Source organism: Elgaria multicarinata, chromosome 5 (assembly GCF_023053635.1).
Source record: "Elgaria multicarinata webbii isolate HBS135686 ecotype San Diego chromosome 5, rElgMul1.1.pri, whole genome shotgun sequence".
NCBI lineage: Eukaryota > Metazoa > Chordata > Lepidosauria > Squamata > Anguidae > Elgaria > Elgaria multicarinata.
The window spans coordinates 105897967-105915290 of NC_086175.1; the positions used below are offsets into that span (position 1 = coordinate 105897967).

General features: G+C 42.5%; 1 protein-coding gene across 1 annotated transcript in view; it reads right to left on the minus strand.

The window, feature by feature from the left end:
• Positions 1-17324, minus strand: part of ARHGAP31 (Rho GTPase activating protein 31) — a 126143-nt gene that overhangs the window by 26061 nt on the left and 82758 nt on the right. Inside the window, exons 4-5 of the mRNA XM_063126944.1 lie at positions 9696-9778; positions 8775-8882 (exon numbers count right to left, since the gene is read on the minus strand). Coding sequence (XP_062983014.1) covers positions 8775-8882; positions 9696-9778 — 191 coding nt within the window. The remainder of the gene's footprint in view (positions 1-8774; positions 8883-9695; positions 9779-17324) is intronic.

Below are 17324 nucleotides of genomic sequence, written 5' to 3' on the forward strand. Positions count from 1 at the left end.
TTAACTGTTTTAATTGCTTTTACTGCTTTTAAATTATATACTGGTTTTAAATTGATTAATGGTTTAATTTGTTTTTAGCTGTGTATATTTATTGTTTTATATTGTATGATTTTATCTGTATGCCACCCTGAGATCCTAGTGATATAGGGCGGGATAAAAATGTTTTAAATAAATAAATAAACTCTTTCTCTGAAATATCTCCTGGAAATGATGCTGCTGTGAGCTTGAAGGAATCTCAGGGGCAGTCCTACCATTAGACAAGAGTTAGGTGAAGGATGTAGGGGGTTGTGAGTGGTGGGGAGGTGGCAGGACAGACTTGTGGATGCCACATGGCTTGCCTTATGCCTTGGATGCTAGCCTGCTGCTTTCAGAAGCAGTAGAGGACACTGTCCTATCATCAGTGTTGAAGTAAGATTCAACTGCCAGTTCATCTGGCTTCTGCACATGAGTGAGGGTGTGGGATGTGTGCACCATCTCGTCCGTTGCTTCAGGCAGTAAAAGTATCTCGGCCCACCCCTAATGAAAGGAGGACCAAGAAATGCCCAGGAAGGGGAGGATGGCAAGCCAAGATCCCTCGCAAATAACAGTGGAGTGGTGCATGTATGAATAAAGCTGAGGGTATTGTGCAGGTACTTCCTCTCCCCGGTCCATGTTGCTAAAGCAGTGTCAGGTCCATGGGAGAATCAGGATAAGTATAAAGTGTGGGTCTGAAGGAACTCACAGGTACAATTCACAGATGGAAATCAGTGGCAAAACTCCCACTGATTCCACTGCATTGTACTCTATGGGATTTGTTCGCTTGTTTAAGTATTTATATATCCCCTTTCTCTCCTTAGTGGGACCAGTAACAAGAAAGCCAATGTGGTATAGTGGTTAGAGTGTTAAACTAGGAACAGAGAGATCCACGTTCAATTCTTCACTCAGCCAAGAGGCCCACTGTGTGATCTTGGGCCAGTCATTCTTTCCCAGGGCAAACTAGAGGTCACATTAAATGTGTCTTTGTATTTAACGTGCAGGTTGTTGTTTTTTTAAAGCAAAGAACATCAGCTGAAGTAGGAATATGCAAATCAACAAAATTTGAGCTTGTCAAAGTTCTCTGATTTAGACCTTGAAGCTTGTTCTGACATGTCCATAGCAGATTGCAAGCTTCGGTTGAAATCCCACTGAAGTCCTACTTAGAAAAGAGTCGTTGAAATGCATGGACTTCAGTTAGTCATGGCTAATGTACATCCCATTCATTTCAATGGGTCTAGCTCCAAGTAAGACTTCAATTGGATTCTACCTTTTGCTTTTGCTTTGTACAATAATCGGTGCATATTTTTTCCAAATTTACATATCAATTGGGAGCATTTTTCAGATGTACGCACTTTTTTTTCACACACTACAAAAAAAAAATGCCAATACATCTCTGGTTGGCACAAGAACTTTGATAGATATGGGTGTGTGTGCACATGAAAGCTATAGGGCCCAGCAGCCACAGTAATTTAGAAATGTTAAGATATTAAGCAGTACAGAAGCCAAATAAATAAATAAATAAAAACCAGTGTGCCTTGCCAAAGGGTTTTCTGGCATGCAGTTCCACTTTCCAGACCCAGTACTGTGTTCCAGCTGCAGCGGTGCTAGTTACAGCTGGGGCTGCTGCAGATTAAGCCAATCCGCAGGATTTAGTTTATCTCTGTGTAGAAACATCACATCAAAATAACATCAAGTGGGGCTACAAGGGAAAGCATCAAATGAGAACATCACAACTCATCTTGATGAATTTTATGGGTTTGCGCTTGCTTTTTTTCCTTTTTTTTAAAATGCCTGCTTCTTGTTCTCTATCGCCTCACTGGTACTGCCAAACTAATCTCTCCTCTCACCCCCACCCGCACCCCCACCCCAAAAAAGAGCAGCAGATAAACCGGTTCTTATCTTGACATGCCAAAGTGTTACTGAAGAAATTATCTCTGGGCAATGAATCCTTTGTAAAGTTAAGGGCTGGAGTGTTAGATAAAATGCGGAGAGGACTTCACCAACAGGATAGCCATGTAAGGAAATGACAGCCGTGCCTCCTGTTCTTTTCATGTTCTCCTTGGGACCCAGATTTATAACAGGAATCAAACCTCCACCAAAAAGAAGAAGAAGAAGAAGAAGAAGAAGAAGAAGAAGAAGAAGAAGAAGAAGAAGAAGAAGAAGAAGAAGAAGAAGAAGAAGAAGAAGAAGAAAGGCAGTAGATGGAATTAAAGTTTTTGAGCAGAGTGTATTTAGTAGATTTAATATCTCTCGCCATCATAGGCCCAGCTCTGCCTCGTTTGCAATTGCAAAAGTTGAGGAAGTTTATTTAGGGTGATTCCGCCAAGAGCCAATAATCCTTATTTTGTCCTGCAGTTCTTCCTGCAACTCTAGTCCTGAACAAGCCGCTTACTTTGACCAGTGTCCCTCAACTGAGCTATCTTTAGCAGTAGCTCACTAATTGTCATATACACACAGTTCATTCAATTGACCAGGAACTTCACTTCCAAGACCAATTTAAATGAATATGATATATGAGACAGTTCCCCTGCAACTCCATACATTAAATGGATTGTTGCATGGAGAAATACTGTTGTCCTATGTGCCCAATATTTTTCATTAATTATTCCTAAACCAAATTCTGGGAGCTGGCTGTTCGGCCATGATACTAAACCATAGTTTAGTGCTATGTGAATGAGTCCCTAGCTTGTGTAATTCCTTCCTTTCCCTTTCTTCAGTATGGCTGTGAGGAAGAGCATGAAAACAAGTCCTTTCATTTTCAACTCACTGAAATGTGTTATTTCATCTGAACCAGAACAAACCATGGGAAAGAGCCACTGTGGTTTAGTCACTAAGGTGTTGGACTGGGAGTTGGGAGATATTATTATTATTATTATTATTATTATTTATTTATATAGCACCATCAATGTACATGGTGCTGTACAGAGTAAAACAGTAAATAGCAAGACTCTGCCGCATAGGCTTACAATCTAATAAAATCATAGTAAAACAATAAGGAGGGGAAGAGAATGCCAACAGGTACAGGGAAGGGTAAGCAGGCACAGGGTAGGGAAAAACTAACAGTAGAAAGTAACAGTAGAAGTCTGCACAACATCAAGTTTTAAAAGCTTTAGGAAAAAGAAAAGTTTTTAGTTGAGCTTTAAAAGCTGTGGTTGAACTTGTAGTTCTCAAATGTTCTGGAAGAGCGTTCCAGGCGTAAGGGGCAGCAGACGAAAATGGACGAAGCCGAGCAAGGGAAGTAGAGGCCCTTGGGCAGGCGAGAAACATGGCATCAGAGGAGCGAAGAGCACGAGCGGGGCAATAGTGTGAGATGAGAGAGGAGAGATAGGAAGGAGCTAGACCGTGAAAAGCTTTGAAGGTTAACAGGAGAAGTTTATATTGGATTCTGAAGTGAATTGGAAGCCAATGAAGAGATTTCAGAAGCGGAGTAACATGGTCGGAGCGGCGTGCTAAGAAGATGATCTTTGCGGCAGAGTGGTGAACAGAAACCAACGGGCTGATGTGAGAAGAAGGAAGGCCAGAGAGAAGAAGGTTGCAGTAGTCCAACCGTGAAATAACCAGTGCATGAACAAGCGTCTTGGCAGAAGAGACAGACAAAAATGATCGAATCCTGGCAATATTATACAGGAAAAATCGACAAGATTTAGCTACTGCCTCAATATGAGGAATAAAGGAGAGCGAGGAGTCGAAGATAAAGCCAAGGCTACGAGCTTCCTTGACCGGAGTAAGCGTAACATCATTGACAGTAAGAGAGAATGAGAGATGAGGAGAAGGTTTAGGAGGAAAAACAAGCAATTCAGTCTTTGCCATGTTAAGCTTCAAGCGACGATGAAGCAGCCAAGCTGAGATATCTGAAAGACATGCCGAGATACGATCGTGAACATCAGGAGAAAGTTCCGGAGATGACAGATATAGTTGTGTATCATCGGCGTACAGATGATATTGGAGACCATGAGATTGAATAAGCTTGCCCAAGGGCAACATGTATAAGGAAAACAACAACGGGCCAAGCACCGAGCCTTGCGGAACCCCTACTGAAAGGGGAAAGGAGGAAGACGAGCTGCCATTAGTCAACACGCTGAAAGAGCGACCCGCTAGATAGGAGGCAAACCAGTTATAGACAGAGCCACAAAATCCAAGGTCATGAAGGGAATCTAAGAGAAGATCATGATCAACCGTGTCAAAGGCTGCAGTTAGATCAAGGAGAATAAGAACGGATCTGGGTTCTAGTCCTCACTCAGCCATGGAAACTCACTGGGTGACTCTGGGCCAGTCACACACTCTCAGCCCAACCTACCTCACAAGGTTGTTGTTGTGAGGATAACATGGAGAGGAGGAGGATTATGTACGCCGCCTTGGATTCCTTGGAGGAAAAAAGGCAGGATATAAATGTAATAAATAAATAATTAATAATTTAAACTATGGTTTGTCTGAACAAGCCAGCTTCAAAGCATGGTTTCTGATGCTGGCTTGTTTGGATAAATCATAGTTACAAATAATCCCAGTTCCTGGTTTAGTTGAAACAACAAACTGTGGTTAGTTGAAAATGGAGGCTCATGTTTCTGATCTCTTCCTCACACCTGCACTGGAGGAGGGGTGGGGAGGACAAAGGAGCCTTGTGATGTCTAAACTAGGTCATTTTTTTCAGGGCCACTAGCTGGTTTGGATGTTCAGGAAACTGAAAAAAGAAGAAGAAATGTACTCTGAATCTATGTGAAATCTTTGAGTCTCAAAACAATTACAATGGAGTAACTTGGGGTGGTTCCACATGGGACATTTAGTGGGGAATTGCTTTGCTTCATTCACTCACTCTTTCAGGGCATTATGCCACTATCATCCGGTCATTGTCATCCTATATTTACCCTGTGGTTCTTCCATCTTTTCTCGGAACACAAAAAGTCTGACTTTTTAAACAAAGCAGTAATGAAATCTCCACAAGTATAGATGCTCTTAGGACTACTCTTCTATGTTATTATATTTTCATTTTTTTTTAATTCTGAAAAGCTTTTTAGAGCTAATTAAAAACCCATTAAAATATCCATTAAAATAATAATAAATGGGGTAATAAAATGGTGCCTATCGCAAAGATTATACCAAATATGTGCTGAGCTTTAAACAGTCACTCAGGTGAATCAAACCTTCCCCTCTCCCATCTACAGTAGTTTTGTAAAGTCCAATGGGGGTGGAAAGAACATAGACTGTTTGTTTATTGACTATCCCTCCTTTCCACCAAGAAAGGTGTTCAAGGCAGCTAATTAAAAAAAAACAGCTTAAAAGCAAAATCTCAATTAAACCATAAAGCAAATAAATTAAAAACACAATAAAACAAACAGCAACCAACCACTTAAAAACCCCTTCGACAACAGACCAGCTTATATGCCAAAGGCCTGCCTGAATAGAAACATTTTTTGCCTCCTAGAAGGACAACAGAGAGGGGGGCAACTTAGCCATCCACAGCAGGAAGATCCAGAGCCTGGGAGCGGCCACTGAGAAGGTTCTGCCTTGCATCCCCACCAAACATGCTCTAATGGTGGTGTGGTTTTATTTATTTATTTATTTATTTATTTATTTATTTATTACATTTCTACATTTCCCAATAGCCGGAGCTCTCTGGGCAGTTCACAAAAATTAAAACCATTCAAAGTATAAAACAACAGTATAAAACCATAATATAAAGTACAAAATAAAAGCTCAACCAGATAAAAACAGAAGCAATGCAAAATTACAAATTTAAAACATCAAGTTAACATTTATTTATAGGCTGTAAAAATGCTGGGAGAATAAAAAGGTCTTCACCTTTTTTATTAAGAGAAGGGTCTCCCCTAAGGATGTTAAAACCTGGGGTAGGTATATATGGGAGAAAGCAGCCTTTCCGATAGCTTGGTCTCAACTTGAATAGGGCTTTCTAGGTCGTAACCAGTATTTTGAAAAGCGCAATTCTTCCAATGGTGTGAAAAGTCAATTGCAACTCTGCTTGAGCTTACAACAGAAGAACAATGATTGGATAGTTCCAGGAATCACCCATCTGGAAGCAGCATATCTCTGCTATAAATTTTGAACTCACTCTGTGCTGAAGTTTGGTTTTAAATGGGAATGTTGTGACATAGACCAATATCCATGTGCATCTCTCTTGAGGCCATCAAGCCCGATTTATTTATGCTAATCTGGTTTTTGTATCCTCGTCCATATCATTTTTTCTCTGCTCACTTTCCTTATTACTGCTCAAGCCTCCTTGGGCTCAGCCACTGGAATTTCACAAGGAGTTATTTCGGCTCCATTAAAAACAAGGTTCCCATTTCTAGTTTCAGGCTTAAAATTATATATGCACACTTTCCCCTAGGATTTGCTAATAAAAGATTAATTTAAGGCAAGAAACAAGAGCGATTCTCCCATCACCCAACACAGTCTGCAGACCCAGCATATCTTGCAAGCACTTACGTGGAAATGGAGCTTCTGCAACCAAGTTTAAGCAGCAGATTTGGAGCTTCATCACACCAGCATTTTATCGCACTTTCATTCTGCCTTATTTACCATTTTGCCCTACAATTCTCACAAGACGTCGTCCCTGCTAGAGCTTCTTAGAAAGCCCCCCAGAAGACTTAGCCTGGACTTCCTCCCTTGGGGCTTCCCTGTGCTGAGTGCCTGAAAGCTGAGAGGGGCATTTTTGGCTTAGCTTTTATTGTTATTAAAAGTCTTTCTAACAACAGCAACTACTACTACTACTCACTCAGCTTTCAGGTACTCAGCAGGCAATGTTCAACATTCCAACAAAAGAGGCAAAAAACAACAACCTGGGTGCAAAAAGCAGAGGTTGCAGAAGGCTGGGTGTGGTTTCAGCACAGTTTTCAGCAGCAACAGAAACTTATTTCTTAGCAATCCCAGCTGCCGCTAAGAAAAAGTGTTTGTGGTTTGTTTGTTTGTTTGTGGGGACCAAGGAAGCTGCCCAGGGGCTCATTGGTGCCCATGAGCACCATGTTGCCTATCCCTGGAATAGGCAATGCTGGGCTTGAGAAGGCAGCCTCTTACATTGCCAATGATGTCTATGTAGGTTGCATGTTACTAGCTTGACTTGCGCAGACTATCTGCGTGCTAGTACTTTATTGCTCAGTAACATACTTTATCGGCTTTTACACTGGACTCCCCCTTTCCCAGTTGCTTCCCCCACTCCCTCCCAGCCGCTTCCCCTACTCCTCCCAGCTGCTCCCCCACCCCTGCTCGTCTGCTCACTGACTTGCAGGACTTACCCAATGCCTCCCACAAACCATTTTGGCAATGATATGTTTCAGTGCTGCCGCTCCCCCCACTCACTGCCATCTGCTGCCACCTGCCCACCAACCCCCAGGACTTACCTGAGCTCTCCACATGTTTCAGCGAGCTGCCCAGCCTCCCTTCCAGCCACTCCCCCGCACTCCCAACTGTGTTTATATAGCCTGTTGAAGTTCTTCTCATAGTTCAGAACCTCCAGCATACAAAGATCTTCTCATAGCTCAGAACCTCCGTCACGCATTATCACGCATCACCTTAGTGTTTTATACATATAGATAGATAGATATGTGAAGTGGCCCTTCGTGATATGCCAGGAGCCACTCAGTGAGTTCATGGGTGAAATGACATCTGACTTCATGCTTCTCATGTCTAAGTTAAACACAGTTTTCATTTGTGCTAGTGCTTCCTTGGGTCCAGGAGTTTACTCATAAAGATGTTGCAATACAGTGACTAGAATTTATCATTTTGCCCTACAACTCTCACAAGACGTCGTCCCTGTCCTGCAGTCATCTCGCCTTCCATTTTCCATGTTTTTCTGGGGTGGGGAAAAAACGGTATTTTCTCCATGCAGGATAAAACTGTCCTTCTATCCACGTGTATTGCTGTCCTTGCACTATGTCGCAGAATACCCCTTCTTGGGGGCGTGTGCATTGAAGGGTGGTCTTGTTGTTAAAAGAGGAGGGCAGGGATGGTTCTCCTCCAGTCCGTAAAACCATTCAACTGCTCAACTGCTCAACTGGGAAGGGGGAGGGAGGGAGAGAGAGTGCGCGAAGACCCCACGCAGAAGGGAGCATCATCTCACCTCTAAAGGCAAAAACAGCCAATGAAATGCTAAATCACTAAAATGCTAGACAACAAAACCAGAGCGGGGGGGGGGGAGGTGCCCATGCCCATCACAATGACCATCAACCACAAAAGCCAATGAACTGGAGGGGGAAGGAGAAGGGGATGAGGTGGGGTGGGCACAATAGCGGAAGAGCGAACAAGTGAAAAGAGATTTCGACAATACAATGGCAATACCAGGAAGGCATGTGAAAGGGACCAGCACTTGACGAGCTAATGAAATGGAGGTGGACACCGCAGATCGTACCTGGAATAAAAGTGGGTGTGATGGACCCCTCTGGTAACATACCCCATGAAGTGCGCTCTCTAAAGTTTGTGGAGAGCCCTTCTAGGTTTCCACCTTGCTAACCAGTATGATTATATCATTCGTGACATGGCATACACTAGATGGTGGAACAGGCTGGATAATTTGGGTTTAGTTGAGCTCCAAGATTACAGTGAATTACTCTTGACCTGCTGCTTCCCATACAGCAGCTGTGAGTGGTATGATTCGCCTCCCAACAGTTGGCTTCCTCCCGACTGCTTAGGGCTCCCCCTCCCCAACTGGATCATTCCAGCCCGTTCTTAAATCATCATCCACCACAAATTCCCATTAACATTTTCAGCATTGCCGCCATGGTGAAGTGAAACAGTAAGAGCTTTCATCGTACCTGAGGAGATTGGGTGCCCACACTAAAGCCAGGTTCCTGGTGTGCATGTTGGTCATGCAACTGAAGGATGCTAGAAGTGCCAGGTGTTTGCTCAGGTATTCCAGGGTCCTGCAGTGGTTTAAGTAAAAATAATAATGTTTTAACCCCTCTCATTAAGCCATAGACATATGATCACATCTTACCCTACTGGTTGTGCTGAGAAAAGAAGGATGCCCAAAGTTTGCAAGCATCACATTAAATTAGCACTGTGCTGAAATTAGTTAATCTGCTGCTCCTGTTCTTCTCCTTGCTCATGGGCTCCTCTTCACTGCAGCTTCCAAAATCACACTGCTACTCTCACATCTCTCAAGTCCTTCTATTCCGTCATATGCCTGAGAGAGAAGGATAAAGAAGAAGCAAAGCAAATCTATCCTGAACTATTGGGGACCCTCATTTGAACTCATTAGGAGCCGCACATGGTTTATGCACCAGCTGCTAGTGCTACAAACCACTACATAGGTGAGACTGGTGAGCATGAACATAAAAGCTTCTAATTAACAATAAAAGGGACCCAGGTGTCTTTACTGTATTTTGGAAGGGTGTGTGATGAAGACCTGAGGAGCAAGGTGCCACTAATTCATGGTAGGTCTGAAATGTAAGATCAACACTTTTTATGGGAAAGGACATTGCATCTCATGAACAACTGGCCAAGTGCACTCTGGGGCCTTCTGCAGAGAAGACTGTGTTAGTTTACAGCACAGTCATTTTATCCCCAACAGGTAAATCAACAGTTTGCCTAAGGCAAGTAAAAAAATAGGATCATTAACTGACTTCACCAGTCTCAACCCACAGGTGAGTCTTCCAATTCTGGTAATTTTCCCCACCACCAATAATAATCACGAAGTCTGTCTGCAACTCTTAGAGGCTATGTTTTGATTTTACCTGTAATGAGATGGCGGAAGTTCCTGGATGACATTCTGAATTTGCGCCAATTGTTCTTCCTCCGGGAAGCACGACACTGCCTCCTTCAAGGAGATGGACAAAAGAGAATCAAAGAGCTGTATGGCTGGCAAAGCCTTCAAGGGTTCAATTAGTCTAAGGGTTTCATCACACCCACTTATGGTTTTTTGTGCATTCTTTACACAATGAATGCACAAAACCGCCCAGAGAGCTTGTAAACCGCCCATATACTATGGGGTGGTATATAAATGTAATAAATAATAATAAATAATGACGTCTGCCTTCCACACGCCTCCCACTCCTTTCCTCTTTTTTTGGTCACAAAATGCACCCCTTTTAATCCAACTTGGGGAGGGGGAAACGGAATGTGCTGCCATTTCCTACTGTGTGCAGGAAAAACAATGTAATAAAAACAGCCCCTGAATGGGCCATGTGGTCTTTGTTTACTTCCTCTTTCTTCTCCAGGAAGAAGGAGGAAGTAATGTGGGATAGGAGTGGGAGCAGAGAAGCAATGGTAGGGGACCACGATTCCCCCATCTGATGACGCTTTAAGTCACATTCCCAAAAGCAGAAATCGTAATGCCCAAAACACCCCTACCAAATTTATACATAAAATAGTTGCGCTAGGTTATGAATGAACTAAATATATAGTAACCAAGGAGCACCAGATGCAGCTCCCTTTGACTTGGAACAACAGAATAACAGTGATAAAATAATTAACTTCAGGCAGGGTTGTTGAACCTTTTCCACTATGAGGACCAAATTATGTTTTGGAGAACCTTCCGGGGACCACATTCCAGTGATGGGCGGGTATGAGGGAAAAAGGGGGCAGGCTGAAGGCCAAAGGACAGGGCCGAAATACCCCAAATACCAGCATATTGTAGCTTGAGTCTCTTCCAGCCAGTCACTAAGCCTTAGGAAAGGCGTTTCTGTCTTTTAGAGTATGGGGTTGGGGGAATTGTGCAAAAACTGGGAAATCCCCAAATGATTGGTGGTTGGGGAGAAAGGGGCAATGGACTAAATATTGCACTTGACAATGATGGACCACTTCTTGACGCTCAGGGGCCATTGATCTGGATAGGGATCCATAGCTGCATTTTGCCACACAAACTCCCCTCCCCAATATTATTATTATTATTATTTATTTATATAGCACCATCAATGTACATGGTGCTGTCTCCCTGATAAAGATGATGCAATCTAGCTTCATGGCTTTGAGATATATAGAAAAAAAGGGTGCAATGTTAAAAACCATGCAACATTTTATGCAACAGGAAGGGAGGGTGATTGCTTTCATGCACCGCTTCCCATAAGCATCTGAGGCTAGATCCAGGCATGTGCAACTGGGCTGGTGGAAGCAATGTTTTATAGCCCCTGGGCTGATGGAAGAGGACTTCTAAAGCCATGCCACACAAAAGGTCAGAGGCCAGTACTGAATGGGGTGAGCTTTGTTATGCAAGGGAATCCCCCCAAAATTGTGCAGAGGCACCTTCCATGAGTGGAGCCTTTCCATCAATGGAAGGGCAATCCTGGACCCAACCCTGGCTGGCTAGTCTGGAGTAGATTGACCAGCGTTCTGACTCTACTTGTGTTTTTATGGAAAAGGAAATAAATAGACAGAGGGAGATCTTACAGGCCTTTCTGCATATGCAATTAAAGTGCGCCCCATCAGAATTTACCTTTTGTTGTACTATATACTCCCATGTGCTTCTTTCAATAACACAGCATAAAAGTAAAACAGCCTTTTTTAAAGGTTCAGAAAATCCAGGATGCAAGTTACTTTAACTAAGGTATAAGAATTTATTAATTTATTACATTTATAGCCTGCCTTTTTTCATCCAAGGAACCCAAGGTGGCATATATAATCCTCCTCCTCCTCTCCATGTTATCCTCACACCAACAACCCTGTGAGGTATGTTGGGCTGAGAGTCTGTGCCTGGCCCAAAGTCACCCAGTGAGCTTCCATGGCTGAGTGGGGACTAGAACCTGGAACTCCTGACTCCCAGTCCAACACTCCAACCACTACACCACATCGGCTCTCAGATAAGGGTAAGGAAACCACAGGCCTGGGAAGGGGGGGGGAATCCAGCCTTCCTGACACCCCAGGATTCCCTGTCGCGACCTCTTTTCCCCTCACCACGAATCATTTGGTGGTTCACAGTTTTTTGTGCAGTTTTCCCCTCATTCTAAAAGGAAATGCCTTCCCTAAGGCTTAGTTACTGGCAGTGAGCGCTTCAAGCTAAAATATGCTGGGATTTCTTTAGTTCGGCCCCGCCCCTTTTACCTTTGGCCTTTACCTTTGCCCCTGCCAACCACTGGAAAGCAGCTCCTGAGGGCTTCTCTGAAATAGATTCCCCACCCCTGATATAAGAGGGTTCCTTATACTTCTGAGAGCTGGAACATGATACGTTTCGGGATCAAAACTGAAGTCACATATCAACTTCACACTGAACATATAAAAAGTAAATCAAGACACCAATTTCCATTTGTAATTAAATTAACTGTGACTTGCTTTGTTGATTGTAAACCATTAGCAGGAAATAATTTTTGTACAGTGCGTACCAGAATGTGAGGCACTTTGCAAACTAATAACACAATTTAATTTGTTTCCTACAGCAGCATTCTGCGCCTGATCCAAAAACACATCCTCAAACTAACCAGGATTGTTCAGAAATAAGTCCTATTAAACTCAGTGGAACTCATTGCCAAGCACAGATTAAAGATTAAATTTAAGGGATGACCATTGACTAATATTGTCATCAAGCATGAAGAAAAAAGAAAGTTGTGTCGGTGGCAACAACTGAACACTTGAGTGAGCAAGGTACTTTATTAGGGGATGCTAACTATACGTTTTCAACTCTCTTGTACTTAAATGTCTATTATTGTATACTACTGAGCACAGTTACACAGAAATTGTAGTGAATTGGACTATTCTAAACAAATAAACCAGAAGCAACACGAGAGCCAGCCCAAGACCTTTTGCTGCCTGAGTTGAAGGCCAAGATGGTGCCCCCTCCCATTCCATGGGTAAAATCCAACATAAGCCCTACTTAGAGTAGGCCTACTGAAAGGATTCTCCAGCGGTGGTGACCTGCAAGGTTTGTGCAATGTTTATGTTCCTGCCTGAGATCTACATGATATACACCTGCAACAAGTGCAAGCTGGTTGCACTATTGAAGAAAAAGTGAATGTACTTCAGCGACGAGTGCCCACGCTCCAAGGAATAAGAGAAGGTGAAGAGTTCTTAGACAGAATGGTGGAACTTCAAAAGCAGAAAGAAGCACAGGAGGTGGAAGAGCTGTTGGATTCTGGAATGGATCTTGGTTATGTTTTCCATTGCTTTGTTAATTGCTGAGGATCTGGAGGAACAGAGGACTCAGCAGAAACTTAAAGGTCAACTCTACACCTGGACATTGAGTGTCATAATTGAATAATTGTCTAACTGATTGTCTTCAATTAAGGGTTGCAAGGAGTTGCATCATTGTTAAGGTTGTCTATAAAAGTAAATGTGTTTTCATGTTCATTTTACTTCCATGTCCCTTACCCAACATGATGTGAGCTGTATTGACTGACTGTTTGTAATTATTTGTATCTGTACTGCCATAACTAAATTATATATTTATTTGCCAGTAAAAGGTTTATTTTAACCTACATGAATCTCTGTCTTAATTCACGTCTTTGCTGACTTGGCTGAGAACCACTGCAATCTCTGCTAGTCTCTGGAAGGCCCAGACAGAGACTTAACACAAAAGGTTATGTGCCAGCATCCCAGTCTGTGCCATAACTAATCAGCTTTTAAAGCCATAACTCAACAAGAGCCACAGCAAGTTGAGGCAGAAGTGGGGAATGCTAGCTTAGGGGTGTGCAGAACAGGCCGCATGGTCCACAACTCTCTTCTCCCAGCATCTGTCATCTGAGGTAACTGATTCACTATGTCTAATGATAGGGCCAGCCCTGAGCAACACCAAGATCACTCTTTGTTTTTTGCACTTTTTAAACAATATCCTTTGCAACTCCTTCCAACTTTTCTCCTTCAAGCCCCTTTAGCTCACACTCAGAGATTTGCTGTTTACCAAAATAGGAACATAGTGAACTGTTTGTCTATCTAGCCAAGCCTTGTCTGCTCTGACTGATATTGTCTGCTCTAGCAGCATTGTCTGCTTCAAGGTTTCAAGCAGTCGTCTTTCCCATAACCTTCTATCTCCTATCCTTTAGTACCCGGAAAAGCGATGGACTGAAACTAGAACCTTCCAAATGCATGGTCTTCCACTGAACTATGATCCCTCTTCAGACAAGTGGCAGAATTATCCACTTTTGGTGCCAATGGTGGATTTCCTCCCAATTTCCTCCCATATTCAGAGGAGGGATTTCCCACCTCCAAACATGCTGCCCCCTCCCCCTGGGGGCTATCTGCATTTAAAGCAACCTTTACGCTAAATGGAAGACACATTTTACATCATGTTTACTTTGGCCACGAGTTATTGTTCTCTGGGTGTGCATCCTGATAGGAATGAGGCACCTTCAACGTATTGGGATGGATCCAGATTTAGGTGTGTGCAATTGGACTGGTGGAAACAACTCTCCAACCCTTCTGAAAATGCACCACAGAGGTTTGGGAGACCCTTCCCAGTGGGGTAGGCTGTGGTGTGGAAGGATCCTCCCCGAAGCAGGCCCAGGCATCTTTCCTGAGTGCAGCTCAGAAGATGCCTCTGCTCAATTTTGGAAGATCCCGCTTCACCCTCATGCCTCAGCCCATCCCATTCAGCAGGCTCTCCTGACCTGTTATGTAACAGGGCTGCTGTGGGCAGGAGGCAGTCTACTTCTGCCAGCTCTGTTGTATGCCACTAAATCTGGATTCAGTGACTCATGCAGACACTCAGAAGGCAGTCACTGCTGAGGGCATGTATTTCTGGTGCTTCTCTGCACCAGTGGTGATTAGAGGTCAATCATATGTGACTCATAAAGCTACCCTTACATGGTCTGCCTCCGCGCTGTTGTGGGTGGATACTTTGGAGTTTCTAACTAATTTATCATAGCACATTAGCACTTTCCTTACAACACAGTAGTGGGGGACTCTTCTGATACGGAATCAGATCAATGATTCACCTCGTCAAATACGGATAAAAATGAAGACACAACACTTGCTTAATTGAAGCTCATGGTGAACACCTCATATTAGTGAACAAACTGCCCACGAACAAGCTCTTACTTGCAAAAATAAACTTTTGTTTATAGCATCAAAAAATCCTTTCATTCATTTTCAAAACCTAATAGGCTTGCTAAAATGAGAAGAAGCAAAAGGAAGAAAAATTAAATGTAAATAAATGTATTAGGTTGTATCAAATGCAGGTCCTATTTAAAGAAGACCCATTGAAATGAATGGGACTTAAATTAGAGAAAACTTGGGTACAACCCAGTATTTTATGAGCATCGCAAAAAGGAAAACACTGACATAATTAACGGTGTTTTCAATAGCTCTCTTATAAAGTGTGTTGGGACGTAGGGTAACCGAAATCTATGGGGTATTAAATATTAACTATCATAATGAGGCTGAGGTACACAGTTAGTGTGATTTGTGCAGTGTAAGATTGTAAATACTGGCACTAATGAGCACCTTAGGAATGTAATTATAAGATTTGACAGAGGTTGTGCATTCTGCTTCCCACATAAGGTCTACATAATTTCTAGTGTTCAGCAATCCATATTCTTCTCACAAGAGCACAGTGAGATAGGTCCTTATGATTAATCCCATTTTACAGATCTAGGGACTGAATGTACTAGGCAAGCAATGTAGGTAGGTAATGTAAAAGCAAACTCTGCAGACTCAGGAGGGGATGGCCACAGCCCTGGACAGCTGGTTGGAGATTGTGGACCTTTGTTTTTATTCTATGTTTAACAAGTAGGATATTTTAGGCATGTTTGTTAATAATAAATTATGATATTGGAAAACCGATATTGATATAAAACCCTTTAAAACCTTGGTTGACAGAACAGGCAGCATTGAGATGAGATAGTGTCATGTGCATGACAGATGGAGCCTGTAGTTGTATGGTGTATGAGACAGTTTACACCAGGGATTGGTACCCAACAATTTTGGATCAGAGGGCACATTTGGAATTTTGAGTGAGTGTTGCAGGTGTGCTCACAAAATGGTTGCCATGGAGGGCTTTCCCATTCATAAAATGGCTGCCATAATAGTTATGGCCAATGGCTATGAAAACTCATTTCCAAGTAGGCAAATGTTAATACTAAAAGAAATGTAACTTGCCCCAGACTTTTGAACCTAAATAAAGATGGTGCTGGAGAGCAACCCTTAATTTTGCAATATGCCAGCCTCCCAGTTGATTTGGTTTTTAAATTTTTTTAAAAAATAAAATAAAAATCAAGATAGACAGGGAACCTGCACGGTACCAAGAGAAGTGCCTGCAGGCATCTTGTTGGAGATTCCAGGCTGACACACTCTTCTGGCCAAGTCAGTAGTGATATGGGGATGTGCCCAAGAAAGGGCACTGGTGCACTAAGGAGCCTATGGGAGGAATATTCATAATGTGAAATGTGGATGCACTGTGTAGTCAATCATACTAAGAAAGAATTTTGAGCCTAGTGGCAGAACATCTCCAAAGTAGAGAATAGGAGGAGGCAGCAGAGCTCTAACTATGTCCTTAGCTCTGAGATCCCTTTGAATCTTTTAGGAGGTGATCAGGCAAATAGCATCAAAAGTGAACCACATTTGGACTCTACTCTGCAAATTGCTGACCGAGAAGACATCTGATTCCAATCTGAACACTACGGTCAGACGTCCATACTGTCCTCTATTGATGACATTTTGGTTGACATTCTCTAGCATACTTAAGTCTATTTCAGAATCCAAAATAGTTCATTTTTTTTGCAATGGAACTTCTGTCATATCCTTACAGCTCTTCCAGACTGCTCACAACTTTGAAGCTATAGACATACATAATACTCAACTTTGGAGCTATACTCATGCTGATCCATCCCCTGCCCACCACCCCCAAGCTTCAGAATGAAGTCATTAGATTTACATTCTTGGGAGATTTCTGCTTGGACAGTTTCCACCTACACCTCTGCATTCATGGCATGATAATTTTGAACCTGATTTTCCACTGCTCTGCACCTTGACTCATTAAGTTCAGGTTAAATTGGGAGGGGAATGTAGCTGCAACACAGAAATATGCTGCTTTCACCCACTTTGCAATGGATTAGGTGACAGTAAAACCCTTGGCTGATAAAATGATAATAAGAATCCATTGGTCTAAGAAGAATGAAAGTAAAAAATAAATTTAAAAAAGGCAAATTACACACATGTCCTGCTTGGGACATTGTTAAAAATGGAAATTTCCATCTTGAATTTTCACTAATGGTCACTGAAGAAGATTCTGGTTGCCAACATGTCTGATGTTTGTTGGTTTAATCTTTGTTTTTGCACTGATCCATTGTGCCCATTATTCTACGGACTTCCACTTACTCAAATGATTTTTAAAAAAACATTCATAGCACTAAATTGCAGATAGTCCTTTATTGCAATGCTTTAGCCCGTGCTGCCCACTTCTGGGCTGTGTGCTCCATACCTCTGATTTACAAAGTTTTTTT